The sequence below is a fragment of the Leptonychotes weddellii genome, chromosome 1, assembly GCF_054177405.1.
Source record: "Leptonychotes weddellii isolate Sample4059 chromosome 1, ASM5417740v2, whole genome shotgun sequence".
Taxonomy (NCBI): domain Eukaryota; kingdom Metazoa; phylum Chordata; class Mammalia; order Carnivora; family Phocidae; genus Leptonychotes; species Leptonychotes weddellii.
Window position 1 is genome coordinate 67,764,756 of NC_138369.1, and position 23,576 is coordinate 67,788,331.

Below are 23,576 nucleotides of genomic sequence, written 5' to 3' on the forward strand. Positions count from 1 at the left end.
TGTTGCTGTTGTTGTTGCTTTTTAGTTATGTGACTTTGGGCAAGTTCCTTCGCCTCTCTAAGGCTCGGATGACTTTACACAACAAGGTATAAAAGTTGTTAGACATAAGTGCTCAGCACATCATTAACAACCATGCAAGTGGTTCCTATGTGCATTATCCCTACAACCCCCATCCTCATGTCCATCCCTGCTCATCCCAGGAAAAGGGAGAGCCTGTAGTAAGATGCCAAAGCCCAGGGACCTTTAACCACCATTGGTCTGGGCTTTCCTGCCCCCCCTTACAAAGGTGCAAGAAGATACCCTATGATCTCACAAAGGAAGGGCAGAGTCCTGTCTGGCCCCATCCCACTCTGCATGTGCCAGAGAGCTGCAGGTTCAAGCCAAGAAGCCCTCAGCTCGGAGCCAGCCGCTGCAAAGAGGCCAACGGGCAGCATCTGCTACTCACCTTGAATAATACTGATGAACAGTCAAAGCAGAAAGGCACCTAGTCTCCATTTGTGTATCAGCAGCTAGTGACACGACTGAGCTAGTAGAAGCCCACCCCCGCACACACCCCTGAATCTCTCCCTTTGTGCCCCCCCACCCCCTCCACTGCCCCCAAGGAGACATCCTGGATTCTTTATTGTCCTGCATCCCACATCCAGTCAGTCAGACAGCCCTGGGTCCGGCTCCCAAGAAAGGTTTGAGTTCTTCCACTTCTCTCCATCTCTACTGCCGCCCCATGGTCCAGACCACTTCATGTCCTGCCCAGCTAGTGCTGCTGGCCCATCTCTTCCTCTGGCTCCCCACATCCCTATTCCGCATAGCAACCCAACAACTCCTTTCTCGGGACTTGGCACTGGCTTTTCCCTTTGCCTTAAATGCTCTTCCTCTGGTTCTCTGGAGGGCTGCCTTCTTGACATTCTTCCAGTTAAAGCTCACACATCACTTCTCAAAGAATCTTAGGCTGCCCACCCTCTTTCTGACCCCCACATACTATCATGTCACCTCAGTCTAATCACAAATAGAAATTCTTCTGTGAGAGTATTCTTTTTATTTTTTGTCTGTCTTCCCTCAATACAGTGAAAATTCCTTGAGGGTACATTGTTCATTGATGTAACCTCAGCATCTAGAGCCAGGCCTGGCCCCATAGTAGTTGCTCAATAAATACTGGTTGAACATGTATAAACATACATTTATTCACTCAATCAACCAACAAGCATTCTGTCCTCCACCTTTTAGCCCAATGTTTTCCACACAGTAGACAACGAAACTTAAAGTTTATGCCCCCCACCCAAGAAGTTCATATCTTACTATGTACCTACATAACTGCAATAAAAAATGATAGTAATAAATGCCTAAATGCCATATGAGTGATGTACGTGGGCCACCATCTGTGTTCCAGTGAGATAGGCATCATTTCACACAGGTCATCTGGGAAGACTTCAAGGAGAAAACAGAACTTGATTGGGGTAGGATTTGGAATTGGCAAAGATAAGATGGAAGCAGAGACTTGAGAGAAAGCAGAAGTCCGGAGAAAAGGCAGCTCCAAACTGCAAAAGTGCAAAGCAAGTTGGGGAGGAGACATGAAGAGGTAGGCTGAGCTGGCTCAGGAGGCCCATTATGGCAGCCAAGGAAGAAGAAAGTCAGAATGAGAACTGGAAGCACCCCAGTGAGAAAGCTAAGGCAGTTTGAGCCAGAGGCAAAAACCAGGCTTTGTCCACAGTCTACCCTGGTGACTTATCATCAGTACCTGAGCTTGATCTTAGCGCATGCTCACGTGTGTGTGTGTGTGTGTGTGTGTGTGTGAGAGCAAATGTATCTCATGTTGTGTATTACAAGGCTACTAGCTGTACTTATGTATCTAATAGATTCACCTGATGCCAACTATTTGTACTCTTATTTCTATCATCTTCCAAATATTGCAGCAAATGATGTGAAAAATCCTTAGGGAAGTCACAGACAAGGTTGCAGTGCTCAACCTTAATTTCTCATACCTCATGTGTTAACTCAGGTCAATTCATAGACTCTATCTATCTATCATCTATCTAGCTATCTGTTTTTTTCTGGTATCCAAGATCCATTATGGGAATAAAGCTTGATAATAATAAAAAGCTTTTACTTTGTATATGATTTTACTTCTAGCAATTGTATTTTCCATTAAATACCCAAAACCTTAAAAGTACATTTTTTTTTCTACCCTGATACTTATTTTTCAACAGAAAATCTTGTGAGGTGGTTACATTTGGAAGTTTAATTTTAATTAAAATTACCATATTTCCTTGTATAATTCCCCTCCTTTTTTCAAACCCTTAGATGTGCGATTCAAATGCTCCATGAGCCCACAGATTAAATGGAAATTTTTAAAATCGGTATTAACTTAGCGACAATTCAAAGGACACTGATTACCATTCAATACAATCAGTTTAGATCTATCAGTGTTCAATGACAAGACATTTGGTCAAACTATAAAAACATTAAAATATTGTTATTTTTTTATTTCTAAAAAAGCTCACCCTATGTGTGTGTGTGTGTGTGTGTGTGTAAAACTTCTTTTCTTTTTTATTGTATGACCATGTTCCTTTTATCAGTCGATTTTCATAACAGAGTTGTAAAATAAGCAAGGCAGGTGAGATGAGCCTCATTTCTGGGGTGGGAGGAATTGTAAAGACCAGCAAGGAGGTGAAGAATGCCAGGAGCAGCAGTGCCCAAAGGAGGCCCTGATGTGCCTTTTCCCTCCACTCAGGCTGTGTGAGAAAGACAGTCAGCGAGAGAGAAAAGAGAGAAGGAAATTGTATGTGTGATTATTCCGTCAATTCTGTCTGCATCCAGAAAGCCAGCAGAGCAGTAGCCTCCCACGGGCTTCCCATGCCAACAGTTGCCCCAAAACATCGTCACTGACTATGGTAACATGACAGACTAGGTTCCTTTCCCATTCACTTGCTGCCCACAAAGCAAACAATGAAATAAAATAAAATAAAAAACAGAAGAACCTACTGGATAACCCAAAAAAGGTCAATGCTGCCAGTTTGTTATGTAATATATATTAAAATCCTCCCCTAGGCTGTAACCACAGCTCCTACCACGCCTTTGGAGAGGGCCTGGGCTGCTCCATTGACCCCAGTGCCCTAGTAACAAGTCAGTAAAAGAATCATCCTGTGCTTTTCTTTGTGCTAAAAATTAGACGTGAGCAATAATTGGGGAGGTGTGGGAAGAAAATGGTAACTGGATTACTCTGAGTTGGATGTGGTTACTGCCAGGCCAGTGGTTCTCAAAGTGTCATCCCAGACCAGCAGCATCAGCATGCCCTGGGAAATGCAGATTCCCAGGCTCTGTGCCTGACCTACTGCATCAGAAGCTCTAGACATGGGCACCCATCAGGTGATTCTGATGCAAGTTTGAGAACCATGGCTGTAGGGAGGCCACAGTCTTGTCAAAAGCAGCGCCCTCACGACTCTGCAAGTGGGGGATTCAGCTTTGCTTGACTAGTTCTCGGTGCCAGATCCTCCAGCCCATCTCTGCCTACCGTCCTGCATCTCCCAACCCTGGGTGTGCAGTTCTGGTCGGTTCACTGTGCTCTAGGCCATGGGACAGGCCTGAGTCTCTGATCCCTTTGATCACCTTCACAACTTCCAGCAAGGCAGTGGGAGAGGCCGGTAAGCGAAATAATAGGAGTAGAATTCTGCCCCCTGGTGTCAAAAGTGTACAGGTTGTGGGGCACCTGGGTAGCTCAGTCGGTTAAACATCTGACTCTTCATTTTGGCTCAGGTCACGATCCCAGGGTCGTGGGATTGAGCCCCATGTCGGGGCTGCACATGAGTGCTCACTCTCTCAAATAAATCTTTAAAAAAAAAAAAAGTGTATAGGTTGTAAAAGCCTTGAAGTAGGGGGTAGATGTGGGGTTCCTGGCAGATTGCTGTGTAGAGGCTGGGTGACCAATATCCAAGTCCTGGCCTCAGGGTATTGTTCTTAACCTCCTTGAGCCCTTTGTTTGCTCATCTGCCAATCAGGATTGTGTGAGAACTACTTGAGATAATGTGCTTCCTCAAAGGGGCTGGCTCACCTGCAGGCCACAGATAAATAGTAGTTATAATTATCACAACAATAAGAAAGGGCAACAGAGAGGATTGTTCCTGGCAGGTAACACAGGTGACGATAGGAGATACGTGAGAGACCATGATGGTCTTGGAGCCCTCAGCTAAGGAGCTGGAGAGTACCAATGGACATCGGGGAGGCTAACGTGAGCACAAGCACCTGGGGGACTTGGTCAAATGCTGGTTCTGCACCATTAGATCTGGGGAGGGGCTGAGATTCTGCCTTTCTAACAAGTCCCCAGATGACACCCAAGCTGCTACACCACCCTTTGAGTAGCAAGGCTATGGCTTTTGTTCTTGGGCAAGTCAAGGGCAGAGAAGTGCCCCCGGGGACACTGAATACTAGTAATTAATACTGTCTGCCCGAAAGCTTGCCAAGTTTACACAACTCAGTTCCTACAGGCAACCTAGAGGTCTTCCCCTTCAGCCCTCCGAGACCTCCTCCAACTAGAATCTATAGGGCAGACAGGAACTTTGAGCCCCAGAAGCTGGGTCAAAAGCAATAATGAATCCATAGGGTGCTACTTGCCAATGATGTAGTAGACCTCTTCAGGTCCTGTTGGTGAGGTCCAGAGCTGAAGTCTTTGGTGCAAAAAGGTGATTTATTAAAGCACAGGGACAGGACCCAAGGGCAGAAAGAACTGCTGCACTAGGGTCGTGAGGAATGGCTGATTATATACTTGGGAGTTGGGAGAGGTAAGGAAAAAGGGAGATGTCCAAAAGGACTTTTATATGCTGAAAACTCTCAGAATACTGGAGGCCTTGCTATTGTCAAGCTAAGGTTGTTCTTCTCTCTAGCAAAGCATTAACATTAAGACAGTCGGACACTACATCAAAAACTGATGATGTATTGTATGTCAGCTAATTGAACATAATAAAATAAATAAATAAAAACTTAAAAAAAAAGACGGTCGGGAGTTTTCTGGAGGAATGTCACACATATCCCACCCAGGAGTCCGGGAGGTGGGGGGTGGTTAGGGGGTTGTCAGCTGGTGCTTTGTCTTCAGCTTGCCTCTGCTCCCTCCCCACCAGAGCGTCCCCATCACACTCCTCCATCACGGGCCACACATGCCAGAAAGTGCAGGGCCCTGAAAATGCCACCCCAGAGCCCCTAGCACATATGTCACCTGGCATCCTTTGTGCATTCGGAAGCAGGACCCAAATTCCTGTTGTTTCTCTCTGCCTCCCTCTTTCTCTCACTTGCTTTCCCTTTCTTTAATTCTGCAGCAACAATTCTGTGGAACACTATCACCAGGGGCTATTAAAGCAATGGCCAAGACACGTATCTTTGCTCAGAAAACTAAACTACGTGAAAACTGCATAGTTTGTTAATGAGCCAAGTGAAAACCGGAAATTGTATAGCGTGTCAATTCAGAAGAGATTTTCTGCCACATGAGAACGATGATAAATAAAGATCCCTTTAGGTTCTGCATTTAAATCTTTCTTGTTTCTCCTCCTTAGCCAGAAGATATTGGACAAGCACCAATAGTAAATGCCCCAGAAGGTGGAAAGGTTGACTTGGAAGCCTTTAGCCATTTTACAAAAATCATCACACCAGCAATTACCAGAGTGGTGGATTTTGCCAAAAAGTTGCCTATGTTTTGTGAGGTGAGGACACTGTTTTTCCTTCTGCGTTATTTTTCATTATAGTTCCATCAATTTCCAGGAATACGGAGTATTATTTATAATTTAATATTAATTAGTAGGGATTTCGTCATATGAAAGCAATGTCAGTACAAAATGAAAACGCACTGTTTCACTCTTATTCCCCTACCTTCTCTATTCAGTCATTCATTAGCTCGTCCACGTGAGGCTGAAGATCCTATCTATCCACTGGCTCCAGGCGTAGGGAAATATGACAGCAATAACTTCTGTTCATTTGGCACTTCCGGTGTCCCAGTTACCATGCTCAACTCTGCCCACATTAAATCCAATCCTTATAATAGATTTGCAGGATAGCTTTAATTAAGGCCATTTTATAGATGGGGAAAACTAAGATCGAAGAGATTAAGTTAATTTATCCAAACACCGGGCCATGGCTTGAGTCTAAGTCAATATGCTTTCCATTACATATCCTAGCAAAACAGTTGTGTGGTTGTTTCCTCCTCAAAAATAAGGATCCCCCTCACAGAGCAAGGATCTTAACTCTGTAACTCTCCTCTCTTTTCCTACAAGGTCACACTTTCTTGCCCCGTCTTCATGGCACCCTGAAGAGCTCACCCACCTGAGCTCATAGGCTTTCCCTTTGGGACACCTTATCCCTCTTTCCTAACTTAGCAGTCCTACTATGTGGTGCCTGGAAGCATGGGCTCTGCAGTCAGCCGGATGGGCAGGAATCCTACATAAGTTATTTGGTGTCTTCAAATCTTGGTTATTTCATCTTTAAAATGGAAATCATAATAGTATTTACCTCTTAGAGCTATTGTAAGGTTTAAATGGGATCATATATGTCAAGTGCTTGGATAGTGCCTAGGGCCTAAGTTTACCCATAAATTCCAGCTGTTAAGGCTTCTGTTTTATCTATTACATTACCATCCTGCCTCTAACCTTCCTTTTTTGAATCAAGTGGAGAATTTTGCCCTTTGAAAAGCCATCAGGTGCCAATCTACTGCTCCCCCCACCTCCAAGGGAACTCGGAAAGATATCACATACACAGGTCCACGGGCTGCTGTGAGCCTCCTATGTCAGCTACCCGAGTGAGAAGCGAATCTAGCCTCACCTAGAAAGAAGCCCTCTCCTCACCTGGAATGATTCCATCGGACCTTGGCTTCCAGCTCATTTGTGTCTTTGGGTTTGCAATAATGGGAGCCCAGTTGGATTCTGAGAGACCCCAGACACTGTTGGGGACACTTCTCATTGTCTGTTTTGAGCCTCCACAAAAGCCATATCCAGAAGGACAGAGCAGTGGGCTTCAGGATGCAGGTGTCTGACCCCCAGACCCAGCTGAGAGAGTGTGCCTCGCTCTTGTCCCCCGCTTCACTGTGGTGGGGGCCAGGGTACCTGATGTGCTGGCTGGCAGCCCTGCAGTACCCCACTCGTACGAGCTACTCGTACCCCACCCCCAGAGGAGCTGGTGAGTCCTGGAGAAGGAATTTTGACATATCTGTATTTGGTGTGGAGCTTCCCATGTCTCTGACCATCTTTTTTAACTATCATTTATTAAAGTTTGGAAAGTTATTTAAAATAATATATTCAAGGGTGGCTCAGTTGGTTGGGTCTGCCTTCAGCTCAGTTCATGATCCCAGGGTCCTGGAATCAGAGCCCCACATCGGGCTCCCTGCTCAGCAAGGAGCCTGCTTCTCCCTCTCCCTCTGCCCCTCCCCCAGCTCATGCTCGCTCACAGTCTCTCTCTCAAATAAACAAAATCTTTAAAAAAATTTTTTAAAATAACATATTCGAGATATTGATTCATGGTAACACCACCTAAAGATAAGTTACTGACATTTTGGAGCCTATTTTAGTCTTTTTCAATTATGTGTGTGTATACACATATGTATATATACATGTACATACACTTACATGAAATATGAAACATGTTAATATAATTTATACCATAATGTACATCCTGCTTATGAAACTACTTTTTAAACTTTTTATTAAAGAGTAAAAGGCACATATCATAAAGGTGCAGCTCAATGAATTTTCACATACTCCACACACCCATGTAATAAACACTGAGGTAAAGAAACATTACCAGCACCCTGTTGTACCAGACTTTTTACCCTCAACAGTGGAACACACATCATTTAAAGGTTCTTTCACAAATAAGTTTTAGTGACCACATAATATTCTAAAGAATAAATCTACATAATTTAGGTTAACTGCTTTGACTAGACCTTCAGTTCATTTCCCATTTTTCACTAATATAAACCGTACAGTGAGCATCCTGGTGCCTATGCCCTGCTCACAACACTATTTCTTAAGGGCAAATCATAAAAGTAGAATTTAAGGACCAAGGTATGTACACCTTTTAAGGCTTCTGAGATGTGTTGCCAAATTGCTCTCAAGAAGGGTGCACACTCTCACAGCTGTGCCAAGGGTGCTGGTTTCCTCTGACTCTGGGTGTCATCTTTCTCTTTCGTTCACTGGGTTGAGTTTTTCTTCCTGGACCTTTCTTGGTCCTCTCTCTCTGTCTCTGAGCTGTGTCCCTTGTCCCCATCCCTGGTGTCTGAAGAGAAACTCTATTGAGGACACTACCCCTACAACTCGAGCTAGCCTATCAGTCATGTCTTCCCCCTTTGAATACCCATCAAAAATGTTTCTTAGAAAACGTAAAGCTCATGTAAACCAACCACAGAGAGATATTTCAGTTAAAGAAGAAAGAAAAGAAGCTATCTCCACCACCAGTAATGAACACACCATGCACTTATGGCCATGGCAAGGATGAAGGGTCAACATGGAACTTTCGAGCATGGGCTATGGCCAGCTCCTCTCTTCGCGTTTCCCTCAGAAGTTTAATCCTGCCTCAAAGTCACGATTCTCTCTCTCTTTCAACCCTGATTTGTGTAGTCTCCAAATTACAAAAAAAGGGGGGGGGCTACTTTTACAGCAGAGATGCATATGTTTCCAGTGTTTGTGGCCCCCTGAGGACCTTTAGTCTTTCTCACTCTCATTAGAACCCCAAGGAGGGAAACGAACTGTGTAGGCACCTGAGCTGCCTCTGGAGTGGGCCGGAGATCCCAGGTGGTCTCGAGAGCCAGAGCTTTCCTGCCAGAGGCATTTGGGAGCATGTGTTGTTCAAATTGTACTCACAGTAATTTTCTGCTAAGACCCATGCCAACCCCCCAGCAAGGCTGGTGGAAAACCCAGGGCTTTGAAGGATCTAAAATCGCTGCTGACAGAACTGCCAAAAAACACACATTAAGAATCACTTCGGGAGTGCAGGGCACTCTTTGCCAATCGACCTGAATGATATTCTCCTGAGGAGACAGAAGAGCCTGTGGGAGTGTCCCTGCACCTCGGCCTATCAGGCCCTTCTTGCAATGGTCTCACAGTGAAAGTATTGTGGCACGTGACCAAGATCATTTACCCACATGTTGAAACAAATCTCATCTGGTCCAGTTGTTAAACTGTTGGTGATCCTTGACAAATACTTACTCAGCTTTTATTTCTATCTGAACCAATCAACAATAAGTTTTAAAAAGAAATCCTCTACTTCAACTACAATCAGACTTGGCTACAAGCCAGAGCCTGCCCAAGTTTGCATTCTTTGTGACAGATTCAAAAATAAATAAATGGTTTGATCTGATCAGTAATTTCTCTTTGCTATTCTATGCCAGTGGCTCTCAAGAGTGGAGTCCCTGAAACAAAGGCAGGAGCATCCCCTGGGAACCTGGAGAATGCAGAAACTCAGAGGGTGGGACCAGCAATGTGTTTAACAAGCCCTCAGGTGACCCTGATGAGGCCAAATATTTCCCCATTCCCCGTAGGCGTTAAAGCCAGCCTCCACCTACTTGGGCCAATTCTCCATCTTACTGGTGGAAGATCTATCCAAGCTCAGGGTTTCCTATTTCCTATGATGATCTTGGGCCAGAAATCCCAGGATATAGTCAAGGAATACAAATTAGAACCTAAATAAAAGCAAATCACAGGGATTTTTTTTCTTTAATGAGTGGAAGGAGAAAATTCCTATGTATATATTCCAGAACCAAATATGAAATGACTTTTATTCTGTAGAAAAAGCTAAGTAATTTGAAATTAAATGGTAAGGTGGCTAGGTTGAGTTAGCGAAAAATATGTAATACCCAGCATTTTAAATGTAATTCAGGAATATTACCTTCAGTTTTACATAACAACCAAAATTGAACTAGTCGAGTGTTGCCAAGAGTACTGCCCCAAAAGAATTTGTACCTGATTTCATGACAAGATAACAATTATGTGTAATTTATGTATTCGTTGTTTATGGAAACTTAGTCATATCCTAAGTACTTAAAAAGAGTGTGTTCTCTTCTCTTTGCATTGGATTCTGAAAGATGTAGCTTCAAATCCTAGCCTCACTCACAAAACCCTCATGTGACCCCTTAGCATGTTACTCAACCTCTCAGTGCCTGGATTTCCACTTCTGTAAATGAAATTGGAATTAGAATATTTACTTCACTGTATTGCTGTGAAGATTAAGTCAGATGACATACATAAATCTTAGCACGTTGCCCAATGCTAAAAAATATCCATTAACTAATGACCTTTCCAACTATTTTGATAATGGCTTTTAATTAAACATTCTCTCCCACCAGAAAGTAAAACTCTGATTTTTTGTTATTTTGCTAACAAAGTTGCTTTTTTTTTAAAGTTTATTATAAATGTTATCACATTATCACAAATCCTAATTAACAAGGCAACCAAATATATTTAAAACAAGATTACAGTACTGGCAGAGAAATCCAGTGTGTGGAGTAATTCTGGTGCCTGAGGTACTGAGAACATAACCCTAAGAGCCAGGAGGTCTGAATTCTAGTCTCACCTCTGCCTCTAACTCACTGGGTGACCTTAGGCAAAGCTTTTACATCTCTGGGCCTCGGGACAACATGCCTCTATAAGCAACCTTCTCCTTCTGTGCCTTTTGAGAGACCCAAGGAGCAAACTTGCTTCAAAAAACAAATAGAAGCAGAGTTGCCAACTGTTGACTAGTAGAACTATGAGAAATGTAGGTAAGCTTAACATAAACCGTGTTCTCAAGCAGTGATTAGTTGGTGTTACGATACAAACCCCCAGAGTAAGGGATTATTAGTGCAATCTCACACAGGACTGCAATCCCAGTTGGAGATTTATACCCATCATAAAAGAAAGGCAAAGTACTGACATTAAAATTGGTGACCAACTTGGACTATGAAAAATGGTTGTTGAAAGTCTGCAGCCAAGTCGGAAGGGAAAAGCCATAGGCTCAAAGAGTGTGGGACCATGTTGATCGCAGGATGTGGTCCCTGTTGCTATTAAGATACTGCATGTTATTCCTCACTGATATCTGTGCTCTTGTTCTTGCTGATGTGAGCTGGTTTTTTTCAGCTGCCATGTGAAGACCAGATAATCCTCCTCAAAGGCTGCTGCATGGAGATCATGTCCCTTCGCGCTGCAGTGCGCTATGACCCAGAAAGTGAGACTTTAACCTTGAATGGGGAAATGGCAGTGACACGGGGACAGCTGAAGAATGGGGGTCTTGGGGTGGTGTCAGACGCCATTTTTGACCTGGGCATGTCACTGTCTTCTTTCAACTTGGATGACACTGAAGTAGCTCTCCTTCAGGCTGTCCTGCTAATGTCTTCAGGTAAGTGCTCCCAGACTCATTACTGGGTGACAAAAGAGCTTTTGTGTGTCTCGTGCTAATTCAAGTCACTTGATGGGTTCCTCATCCCCCACCTCCCCTTTAGCTTCAGAATCATAGTTCACTCGCTTTCAGCAAGCAATTGGGGGTTTGCCAATGAACTGGGAACTGAAGGTGGGTGTCTGGTATCTGATGCTTGCTACAGTCTCCCAGTGTAGTAGGAAGGATCCAAAGGAGCCATTTTAAAGACTCTATGAAATGGTCCACCTTCAATGGACACTACCCAGCCTAACATAGTCATTGACCAACCCCACCCCCTTCTGGTTTTATGTACACAGGATATGGGTATGAGTGACCACACCACTCTGTGTTAAGTTCTGGTTGAGGAAATCATGAGTGAAAGCTAAAATTTGTTTATGGCTTAACTACAACTTAATTTTCAGCTATTTATTGCTAAATAGCACACCACCCCAAAATTTAGTGGCTTAAAGCATCCCAAGATGGTGGGGGTTGGGGCTGAGACCTCAAACATAGCTTCAGGCCCCTCTCCGTGCAGCCTGTCCTCTGGCAGGCTAGTTGGACTCTTACATGGCTGGTGGATTCCAAGAAGGAGAGTTCCAAGCACACAAAAGCAGAAATTGCCAATGTCTTAAGGCCCAGGTTTGAGTCATATAGCATCACTTCTGCCACATACTATTGGTCCAAACAAGGCCCAGCACCAGCCCAGAGTCAAGAGCCCACCTCTAGATGGGAGGAATGGCAAAGAGTGTGCAGCCATCTTTAACTTACCCCAAGCTCATTATCAGGGCTCCCGACTCCTTCAGTGAAGAGTGGATAATACGGACACTTTTCAGAGGGCATGTCATAATAAATAAGAAATGCAAAATACGTCAAACCCTTTAAGGAAAGCTAGTCTTTAAATAGAAGGTAGTGGGGCGCCTGGGTGGCCCAGGCGGTTGGGCATCCTACTCTTGGTTTCGGCTCGGGTCATAATCTCAGGGCCCTGGGATCAAGCCCCACGTGGGGCTCCCTGCTCAGCAGTAAGTCTGCTTGTCTCCTTCTCCCTCTCCCCCCACTTGCACACTCTCTCTCTCAAATAAATAAATAAATCTTTAAATAAAAAATAAATAGAAAGTAGTTTCAGAGGCCTCCTGTGCCTTTTCAGAGCACAGTCCGTTTCGCTGTGCCTCAGCGCTCGTCCCTCTGCACTATAGCTGTCAGCTTAACTTAGCCACCTCTCCCTCTAGACTGTTTCGTTTTTGAGGACAGAAGTATGTCTAATTGTACAGCTACTGCTTAGGCCAGTGTTTAGTAGAATTTGGAAAAAAGTTTATTGGCTAAATGACTAAATAGATGGGTAAATTATCAGTCACAAGTACAATGAGAATCCTTTATAAAGTTCATGCACTCTGGTTCGCTCAGTAGAATTCCTTTTTTTTTTTTTTAAGCTCATCTTGAAATGTATTTGCTACAGAACATTTAGGTATGGAAGATTTTTTTCTAAAAATTCTTTTTATTATGAAAAATCTCAAACCTAAACATAAGTAGGTAGAATAGCATAAGGAACCCTGTTGTATGCTGTGGCGGACAAGCTGTAGGGCGCCCCCCATGTTGCCCACCTTCTGATGTTTACCCCCTATACAACTCCCTCCCACTGAGTGTGTGCAGAACCTATGACTTGCTTCAACAGAATATGATGAATTCAATGTCACCCCCATGTGATGAGGTTACATTATGTTATATAAGATTCCCTCTTGCTAACAGACTTGCTCCAGAGACTCTCCTTGCAGGCTGGCTGAAGTAAGCAGCCATGTTGGGAAAACTCACATGACAGAGACCTGCATGTGGCCTCCTGGAGCTGAGGGTGGTCTCTAGTCAACAGCCAGTGAGAAACTGGGGTCCTCAGTCCCTCAGGAGAATTATTCTTAAAGAAATAAAATAGGTAACTTATCTAAGGACTCACTACGGGACCTTGAATCAACCCCTTATCTTCTCTGGGTTTCAGTGTCTTTTAAAATAAAGAAATTGAACTAAGTGGGAATTATATTCCTGGAGGGGGGATTTAAGGTAATTTTTAGCTGAAATTGTAGCGGTACAAAGACAATTTTAAATAACGTTGAACCATATAGTGAGAAAGCTTTTTCTCTTAGAGTTTTCTTTCTGCTTATATCTCCTTCTAAATAAGGCAAGGAGAGAGATTCATTTTGGTGCCAGTCTGTCCTGAACGCCTCTCTAAACTCACTGACCTCCCTTTTTAACAGACAGAGTGGGTCTTGGTGCAGTCTTTGGCAAGAATCTTCAGCTAAAGTTTAATAAAGGTTTTTGTCACACACCCATTTTGGTGGTTACCTTCTATGTATGGCAAATGGATTTTTATTTACTGAATAATAAAAATGTTTCCTCTGTAGTGGGTTAATTTTAACAGACTGTTCAGCAAATAATCTCAGTAAGGTATATAAAAGGAGTATGTGGAGAAGGCAAAAGTTGTGAATATGATACCAAACTCTATCAAGCACTTAACTGGACGATTCTTCGCATCCTGATTCTGATGACGCTGTCACCACCTGACAGCCACGTGACATACTTAAAACCTTTTAAAAATCTTCTCCACCCTAACGACCTGGGCATTTTTCATTAATACTGCCAGGACCAGAAAAATATTACAAGACACTTTACACTGGCACATGATAGCTCCATATCAGTGCCCCTTGGCTCCAGCCCTTCTCAGGGTTGTCCTCTAAGCCCATTGTTCTGTGTGGCATTAGTTACACAGTATCTTAGGCCTCTTCTTCAAAGCCTTTTCCAGGAGCTGCTACCACTAAGTTCTTTGGTCCTGCAGTGATGAACGGAGAGCTAAAATGGAAATGATCCGAAGGAGTTATATTTGAGAAATTCTGTCTTAAGGAGTTAAAAACTGTCTTTGACCTTTAAAATACTTCTTCATAAACATGCTTAATACCACTTGAACATGATCAAAATGTCCTTTCATTTTCTCTGTGTCATTTATATGACCACCTTATCTTTATCTCTCATCAAAGGACAGAATTTTGAGACCACAAAACCCAGGTTATTTTTTTTTCCCCTTTGAAGGAATACATCCAGAGCAGTATTATGTTGATTTTCTATTTGGATTAAAAGGAAAAGGATCCTGTGGAGAATTTTTCTGGCACACTCAAAGAAAGGAGAAGAGAAGGAGGGGGGAGGGAGAGGAATTGAGGAGATCCACAGAGCAGCATCATCAAATACAAAGGAAAACACAACATAAAAATGCACAAATGACAATTCAAGCCAAATAGGGGATGCCAAAAGCCCATATATTTTGTTTAAACTCAGAAGAGGGAATTGAGACATTAGTGCTGAGCCTTCCTTATAGATTAAGCAGACCCCTGTTTTGATTTTTACTAATACAGATCCTTCAATAACTGGACACTTAAAGTGTGAACTTACTTGATCAGAGCCACAAAGAGCAAATAAATGGAGGAGTAGTTGGTGGGTGGGGGAGGTGGTTGGGCTCCCTGGAGCTATATGAGGAATCCAGCCAGGTTTATAAATTATTATTTTTTTATTTTTTTATTGAGGTATAATTGACATACAACGTTGTATTAGTTTCAGATGTACAACATAATGATAGGATATTCGTATATATTGCAAAATGATCACAACAATAAGTCTAGATAACATCTGTCCCCATATATAGTTACAAAATTTTTTTTCCTGTGATGAAGACTTTCCAGATCTACTCTTAGTAACTTTCAAATATGCAATAGAGTATCATTAACTATAGTCACCATACCATACATCACATTTCCAAGACTTATTTATGTTATGACTAGAAGTTTGTTTGTACCTTGAGACGCCCCCGCTTCATTCATTAAGCCCACCCCAGCCTATAGCCTCTGGCAACCACCAATCTGTTCTCTGTTTCTACGAGCTTGGTTTTGTTTGTTTATTTCTTTGTTTTTAGATTTCACATATAAGTGAGATGATACAGTATTTGTCTTTCTCTGACTTATTTTCCTTAGTATAATGTTCTCAAGGTCCATCAATGTTGTTGTAAATGGCAAGACTTCATTCATTTTTTATAGCTGACTAGTATTCCATTGTATTTGTATACCACATCTTCTTTATCTATTTGTCCATGGATGGCCAGTTAGGTTGTTTCCATATCTGGGCTATTTATATAATGCTACAATGAACATGGGGTCCATATATCTTTTCAAGTTAGTGTTTTGTTTTCCTTGGATAAATACTCAGTAGTGGAATTACTGGATCACATGGTAATTCTATTTTTAATTTTTTGAGGAACCTCCATAGTGTTTTCCATTGTGGCTGCACCAATTTGGATTCCCAGCAATAGTGCACAAGGGTTCCCTTTTCTCCACATCCTTACCAACACTTACTATCTCTTGTCTTTTTGATAAACAGCCATTCTAACAGGTGTGAAGTGATATCTCATAGTGGTTTTGATTTGCATTTCCCTGATGATTGGTGATGTTGAACATCTTTACATGTGCCTGCTGGCCATCCGTATGTCTTCTTTGGAAAACTGTCTCTTCAGATCCTCTGCTCAGTTTTTAATCAATTGTGGGTTTTCTTACTATTGAGTTGTAGGAGTTCTTTTTATATTTTGGATATTAATCCCTTATCATATATATGATTTGCAAATATTTTCTCCCATTCCATAGGTTTCCTTTTCATTTTTTGATGGTTTCCTTTGCTGTATAGAAGCTTTTTCGTTTGATGTAGTCCCACTTTATTTTTGCTTTTGTTGCCTTTGCTTTTGGAATCAGATCCACAAAAATCATCACCAAGACTAATGTGAAGGAGCTTACTACCTGTTTTCTTCCAGGAGTTTTATGGTTTTAGGTCTTACATTCAAGTCTTTAATCTGTTTTGAGTTAATTTTTGTGTATGGTGTAAGACAGGGGTCTAGTTTCACTCTTTTGCATGTGGCTGTCCAGTCTTCCCATCATCATTTACTGAAGAGACTGTCCTTTCCTCATTGTTTATTCTTGGTTCCTTTGTCATAAATTAACTGACCATATATGCATGAGTGTATTTCTGGGCTATCTATTCTGTTCCGTTGACCTTTGCGTCCATTTTTATACCGATACCATACCGTTTTGATTACTACAGCTTTGTGATACAGTTTGAAATCAGAGAGCATGATGCCCTCAGCTTTGCTCTTCTTTCTCAAGATTGCTTTGCTTATTCAGGGTCTTTGTGTTTCCATACAAATTTTAGGATTGTCCATCCTATTTCTGTGAAAATGCCATTGAAATTTTGATAGGGATTGCATCGAATCTGTAGACTGCTTTCGGTAGGATGGATATTTTAACAATATTAATTCTTCCAATCCATGAGTACAGAATATCTTTACAATTATTTGTGTCTCCTTCAATTTCTTCTATCAATGTCTTATAGTTTTCAGTGTATAGGTTGTTTACTTCCTTGGTTAAATTTATTCCTAGGTATTTTATTCTTTTTGATGCTATTGTAAATGGGATTGTGTTCTTCATTTCTCTTGCTGATAATTCACTATTAGTATATAGAAACAAGACAGATTTTTGTGTATTAATTTTGTATCCTGCAACTTTACTGAATTCATTTATTAATTCCAACAGTTTTTTGATGAAGTCTTGATTTTCTTTTTTTTTTTAAAGATTTTATTTATTTATTTGAGAGAGAACGAGATAGAGAGAGAGAGCATGAGGGGGGGAGGGTCAGAGGGAGAAGCAGACTCCCTGCCGAGCAGGGAGCCCGATGCGGGACTCGATCCCGGGACTCCAGGATCATGATCTGAGCCGAAGGCAGTCGCTTAACCAACTGAGCCACCCAGGTGCCCTTGATTTTCTATATATAATATCATGTCATCTGCAAAGAGTGACAGTTTTACTGTCCTTTCCAATTTGGATGCCTTTTATCTCTTTTTCTTGCCTAATTTCTCTTACTAGAACTTCTAGTACCATGTAGAATAACGTGTTAAGAATGGGAATCCCTATCTTGTTCCTGATCTTAGAGGAAAAGCTCTCAGCTTTTCACCACTGAATATGATGTTAGCTATGGGCTTGTCATATAGGCCTTTATTATGTTGAGGTACATTCCCTCTGTACCCACTTTTGTATCCCAAGTGTTTGCAGCCTGGATGTTCCCCAGTCATTTACCCTTCTCATGACATCCCTTTATCATTTTTGTGAAACTGCCTTAAGTCCCCTCCCACATATTTTGGGATGGCCAGCAGTCCTCCCAAGACTTGGGAAGATTTCTTGGTCATTACACAGTCATGGTCTCCTCTAGCTCCAGCTTCCCACCGTGAATATTCCCTTCTCTGCACCGGGTGATATAGCATGGCTCACATCTTTTCTTTTCATTTTAATTCCCCAAAACACCACCAACAAAAGGCTCTACAGGTAGCAGTTTTACCACATGTATAAGGGATGGGAAGGAGTAGTTCATTACAGCCTGGTAAACAACTAAAATTGGATATTGTGCTTCTATGTCTTCGTGAGAATTTCTCATTGTCTGACACTCCTCCTTTGGCATTCAGGCTTCCTGCAACATTTCCAGTCTCTTCTCACATCTCCCCTTCTTTGCATGTCCATGCTTGTCTTCCCCTCTCTGCCAGGCAGCCAGGGGAAATTCAAAATCTACCCCTTATTATGCACAGTATTTCAACTCTCGAGGTGAGACTTCTCTTTCTGTACCCTAAGAGGGAGGCATCGCCATTCCCACCCAAGGAGGTGATTTGTCTAACCTAGATACATTTATCTGAACAAAGCACTGACTCCCTTTATGTAAATTGTGACACTTCCTGAGACCATGGTCCCTGATGCCCCAGAGTTCATGTTGCATCCATGCTCAAATCCTAGGAGTTGACAGGTCCCCAGATCTTCCCAGTTCACACTCAAGGGCTTGAATTGGACAAAGCAGGGCTTCTCCTTTCCACTTTTAAATTAACATTCATCTTCGTTCTTCCCCTCAGACCGCCCAGGGCTTGCCTGCGTTGAAAGAATAGAAAAATACCAAGATAGTTTCCTGCTGGCCTTTGAACACTATATCAATTACCGAAAACATCATGTGACACACTTTTGGCCAAAACTCCTGATGAAGGTGACAGACCTGCGGATGATTGGAGCCTGCCATGCCAGCCGCTTCCTGCACATGAAGGTGGAATGCCCCACGGAACTCTTTCCCCCATTGTTCTTGGAAGTGTTCGAGGATTAGACTGACTGACTTCATTCTCGTAATTCCTACAGCACTACTGGGTGTCATTTCATTCCATTGCCTAGATCTTTTTTGTTTGTTCCTTTGTTTCTTTGTGTTGGGAGGGACTGTTTGGGGATAAAGGGAGGTAGTCCTTAGCATAGACATGGATGAAATTGCCCCTTGAATGCGGGTACTTGTAACTATTGCATTTTGTTCTCCAGCCCTTTGATGTGAATGCTTTGAAGGTTTTACAGTTGTGGAGGTGGGGTGGGGACAATCATTAATTCACCAGCACCAAGCCATCACCAGCTCCCATCAGTCCCTGGTCAGAGACTCAAGCAAGCAAAATGGCGTGGAAGAAGACTAACGAAGCCTTAAAACCAAGATAATATGGTCATCTTGATCCAGTCCTGATTTTTGCAGGGCTCAAATTAGCATGGTGCAGACCACCTTTGGTTAGATGTGGCTTTCAGCTTTCTAGGGAAAGGTCTGAATTGATTTTTATCTATTCAAGAGCATGCTGTTTTCAGCACTCTTCATTCCCTCCTGGCAACATAACTTGGGATGTATAGGAATATTTGTTCCTGAAAAATCAGCTGTCCTTTCACTCTGATTTTTATAATCCTATGATTTCATTCAAGTTATACAGGGTGTGACTCAAAGATGTGCAGGTATCTGACTGACTGAGGCCAACGAGGGAAACAATTTTCCTCAGGAAGCCCAAAGAAATTAGAAAGCTTCACTAATGTCAGTGACTCAACAGTTTCCAAAAATCCACACGGTGTTACCTCAGAGTAGGAAGGCTTCTTTACAGTTTAGGCTCAGAGAAAATTTCCACCAAAATCAAACCGATTTACAGAGTGTTGTCACTTTTCAATGACATCTGATCTGTCATCTCCCAAACTCCTGAAGTTATTTAATCCTGATTGCATCTTTGCTGAGCTGACAACAGATTTCCCTATGGATTAAATCTTCTAATCAAGGAGAGATAACAAGCTGAAATTTGAGTCTTGTTCTGGAGGAATTCTGAGGAGAGATAAGTGTGGTGCATTCTGAGTTGAACGAAGTGCAGTGTTCTGAGAGTCTCTTCATGTGCTGATGGTTCCCTTTGGTCTTAGATCCTCAGGCTCTTTGCTCTACAAACAACTGTTTCCTAGTCCCCTTTTCCCTCTGACTCTCAGGCTTGACTGTCACTGAACAAAGCTTGGTCTGGCCACTGACCCTCCCTGTCCCTCCTAGAGCGTTGCCCTGACAGATATTTCACAGAAGATACCTGCAGACCATGTACACGAATCCTCACCTTCCCTGCCTAACATGCCTCCCTGATGACAAACACTGCAGTAGGTTGTGCCCAGAAAACCCATGGTGACCCCTAATCATTTCAACTTCAGAAAATGGGCAAAGAATGTACCCATGCAATTGAATGTATCTTGTTCTTCACCGGCATAGTAGACATGAACTATTCCTTTACCTGCCTTGAACTGCCTTATCCTGGAAATATTGGGGAAAATAAGCCATATCACTGAGATTTAACTAAAAACAAAGGAATGCAAGTCACTATGAAAATCAAGTGGACTAATTCTTTTTTAACTAGCCTAGAAATCAGGATGCCTGAGTTCTAGTTTGTACTCTGGCAACTGGTGGATTTGTGACCTTGTTGGTTTTCTCACTTGGGAGAAAGTCATGAACCTTAAAATCCTTCCCATCCTTAATATTGTACTAGTTTCAGGGGGAGAAATCTGTTCCTTTTTGATGGTTTCTTTCATATTCAAATTTCTAGCTTTATTAAACAGAAATTATGGCCCTCAACAGTTAGGGAAAGCATACTTGGTGTTGAGTCAAAACAAGAATTTGATATACTATTCATCAGCTATGTAGAGAAAGGCAGGATGGCCTTGGAAAAAGGAGAGGAACAGCACTGAAAAACTTAAGTGTGACTGGGAATAATCTGGAAGGAAAAAGATATGTTTGATGCACGAAATGATTATACTGGCTTCTAAGGAAGAGGAAGCAATATCGCTACGGAACTAGCTAAGCAAAGAAAGGAAGTAGGGGAAGAGATTAAAATTATAAACATGAAGTTCATGGGCAGATTACCTGCTTTGGCTTTATCTACAGTCTGTTTTGTTTTGTTTTCTCTAAGGCAGCCTCTAGCCAGTCTCCTGAAGTCCTTGCTTTGTTAGCAACTGAGCTCTCTCTGTTGACTCTCCTTGAAGAAGTACTCTTTGAAACATAATGCTGAATTACCTTCTACACTCCAGGGTAACTCTGAGAAGCTCTGCGGGTGAGGGGCAAGTTTTCTCTCAGAAGGAATGAGAGGAATGCAAGCAGGAGGGGTACTGGAGGGTTCACAGACCCGTTAGGCATCAAGCCTTCCCTGGGAAAGTTTCCTCAATTTGTTTGACAGTTTCTGGAGTATATGAGACACACCCAGATTCAAATATAAGTACAGAGCCTGATCTAAGGCTAAATCTGAATGCTCTGGGGATTAGCCATGACTGGGCATTGGCCAAATGCTACAGTATATCTACAGTAATCCAGCCAGCCCCAAGTAAATTTATGTCTGATCCTCGGTTCCTTAAATGACTGCCTTAAACAGGCAAACTGCTGATCTAAAACTCTTGTTGTAGGCTGAATACTTTATGCTGAGCAGGACACTCCTTAAAGTACTTCAGTTTGAAAGAAAAGGCTGTAAAGACTCAAAGGATTGTGACCCTGGGGTCAAAATGATTCATTTCTTCTGTAACCGGTTGAGGTACTTAGTGCATCTCAAGACTCCATCTCATAAAACTCAATCAGGAGGGATTTACCCTGGATTTTTTTTTAACATTTTTTCTTATATTGTCCAGGCTTTCAGATCAAGTGTGGACCTGATTGAAACCCCTCACAGAGGGGAGACATCCCAGTACAGGAGAACACACCTGTACAACTGGGATTCTTATTTATAAATCACTTCACGTTCGGGGATGAGTGGTGTGGGGGGTGTGTGTGTGCGCGCGTGCGCGTGTGTGTGTGTGTGTTTGTAATCCTCAAGTGTACTTTGCTCTTCAATTTAGATGTGCAGTATTTCCAGAAATAGTGAAAAAAGTAAGATCTTTTCTTCTTTATGATTCTGCTCAAAACACCACGTGCTGCCTCAGAGCTTTTTCTAGTCAAATGAGCCTCGGTCCTCAATGACGTGCTTGCCGTGTTGATGCCTCAGCCCAGTGATACTCCCTCTCACCTGTGCCCCAAGTGACACCTCTTCCATCTGCAGTGCGGTCTTCGGTCATCGGAGTGGACCACCAGGCTCAGCTCTGCTCCAGCAACGCCATTCTCATTGTTCTTCTGTGGACAGGTGCCCAAGTCTTGGCGCCTCCACAACACTAAGCCCCCGACAGACTCAGCCTCCACGGAACTGCTGAGAACCCTCAAAGCATGTCATTGTCAGTGATCCATTTTTATTCTATGGAACTCTAACCTATTTGTGTCATATTGACCTTTTGATGCATGAGTCATAAATTATGAAATCGGTCTTATGGTTTTTGAAATGTAGCCAGCATTTGTAAGGCTAAACCTTTTTCACAAACTGAATTTAAGTGAATAACCAAGCCGCAGTTCTTCTCCCAAAGGAGAGTGCTTACAGACATTTGAATCTCTTTGCCCTTTCCAACAGCTATGGCATCAGGTTCTAAAATAAGCTTGTAATTTTTCCTGTTATTTTAATAATATGGAAATATTAGCATAGTGTTTCTTTTGATAGTGATAGACTATAATCCATATTTAAATTTTATAGAGAAGAAATTTTATTGTACTGTGATGTAGATATTTATTATCCAGGTAAGGATTTGCCCGGTGTGTATTTTTTACAATTGAAACATTTTACTTTAATCTTTAAAAAAAAAAATACATTAAAAACAGACACAAAAAAAAAAAAAAAACAGACTAGGGGGGAAAAAAGGTTTGGCCTTATCACAGAATTTTTACTGTGCTGTATAAATGTTTGCAAATGCAAAAAGTATGCATTTCTAGTGTGTTTCCACATTAATTAATGCCGCCTTCAAGAGCAATATCGTGCAGGTAAAATGCTGTTTGTGGCTTTCTTTTGCACAGTTAAAGCTGACCCACCTTATGCACAAGACAATCAAATATAAATCTGTCCTCCTCAGGATGCAGACAATACTCATGTAAATTATGGAGCACAATGTAAGACAAAAGAAGACACTTTATTTAATTACACAGGTATTGTTGCTATAAAAGATGTAAGGGCATGAATGAGCTGACATTACACCACTTCTTTGTTTTGGTTCTTCCTAATTAACTTGGCATTTTTCATTTGATTATAGAGCCAAGTTAGTTCTCTATGCTTTCCCCAGAAAAAACACGTTTCTCGCCCCCCCCATAATGTCTTCATGCCCTGAGAATCAGAAAAATACTACAGAATAGGAAAAGATTTACAGTCATTGGAAGATATGTGTTTTGCAAACAGTGTTAAGTGATATTGCTAAGTTGGTAATATTTTTTTCAGCCTAAAACTCTGTTAAAATCTGTGATCAAAATGTTTTAAACTATCCAAAAAGAAAATTTGTATATTTGGGAAAAATGAATTTTTACATAGCTTTTGTATGCAGATATTAAATTGTAATTATGAATATAGTGGGCGTAGATAAACTCATAAGCTTCAATTCTAAAAAAGAAAAAAAGAAAAAGCTTATAACCGACATACTTGCCTGTCTCTTTCTTTAAATATTATTATTTTCTAAAGAAGTACAGGATTGCCTGCTCTTCTCACCTCAGCTACTTCCAAAGGGAGGGTTACAGGGATATAAGGGCATTTATTTCATAAGCATCTACTAGAATAAACAAATTTCCTTAGGAGGAAGGCACAGAGGTAGGGGGAGAAGTAAAAGGCTGATGGGGGACTACTTTTTCAAAAGGGGCCACAGTGATGGGGTAGGGAGGTAAGATATAAATTTTCACAGCTCAAGGACCATTTGCCTTCTCTCAAAATGTTCCAAAATATTATTAATGGAATTATACTCATCTTGGCTATCACTCTA

General features: G+C 41.9%; 1 protein-coding gene across 26 annotated transcripts in view; it reads left to right on the plus strand.

Annotated features, from left to right (window-relative positions):
• The window catches only part of THRB (thyroid hormone receptor beta), a 378,575-nt gene extending 355,338 nt beyond the window's left edge, over nt 1-23,237 (plus strand). For all 26 annotated transcript variants that reach the window (XM_081825696.1, XM_081825679.1, XM_081825710.1 and 23 more), the window contains 3 exons: nt 5,535-5,681; nt 11,076-11,334; nt 18,314-23,237. In XM_081825696.1, the coding sequence (XP_081681822.1) occupies nt 5,535-5,681; nt 11,076-11,334; nt 18,314-18,555 (648 nt within the window). In that variant the 3' untranslated portion in view covers nt 18,556-23,237. The remainder of the gene's footprint in view (nt 1-5,534; nt 5,682-11,075; nt 11,335-18,313) is intronic.
• The last annotated feature ends 339 nt before the right edge of the window (nt 23,238-23,576 follow it).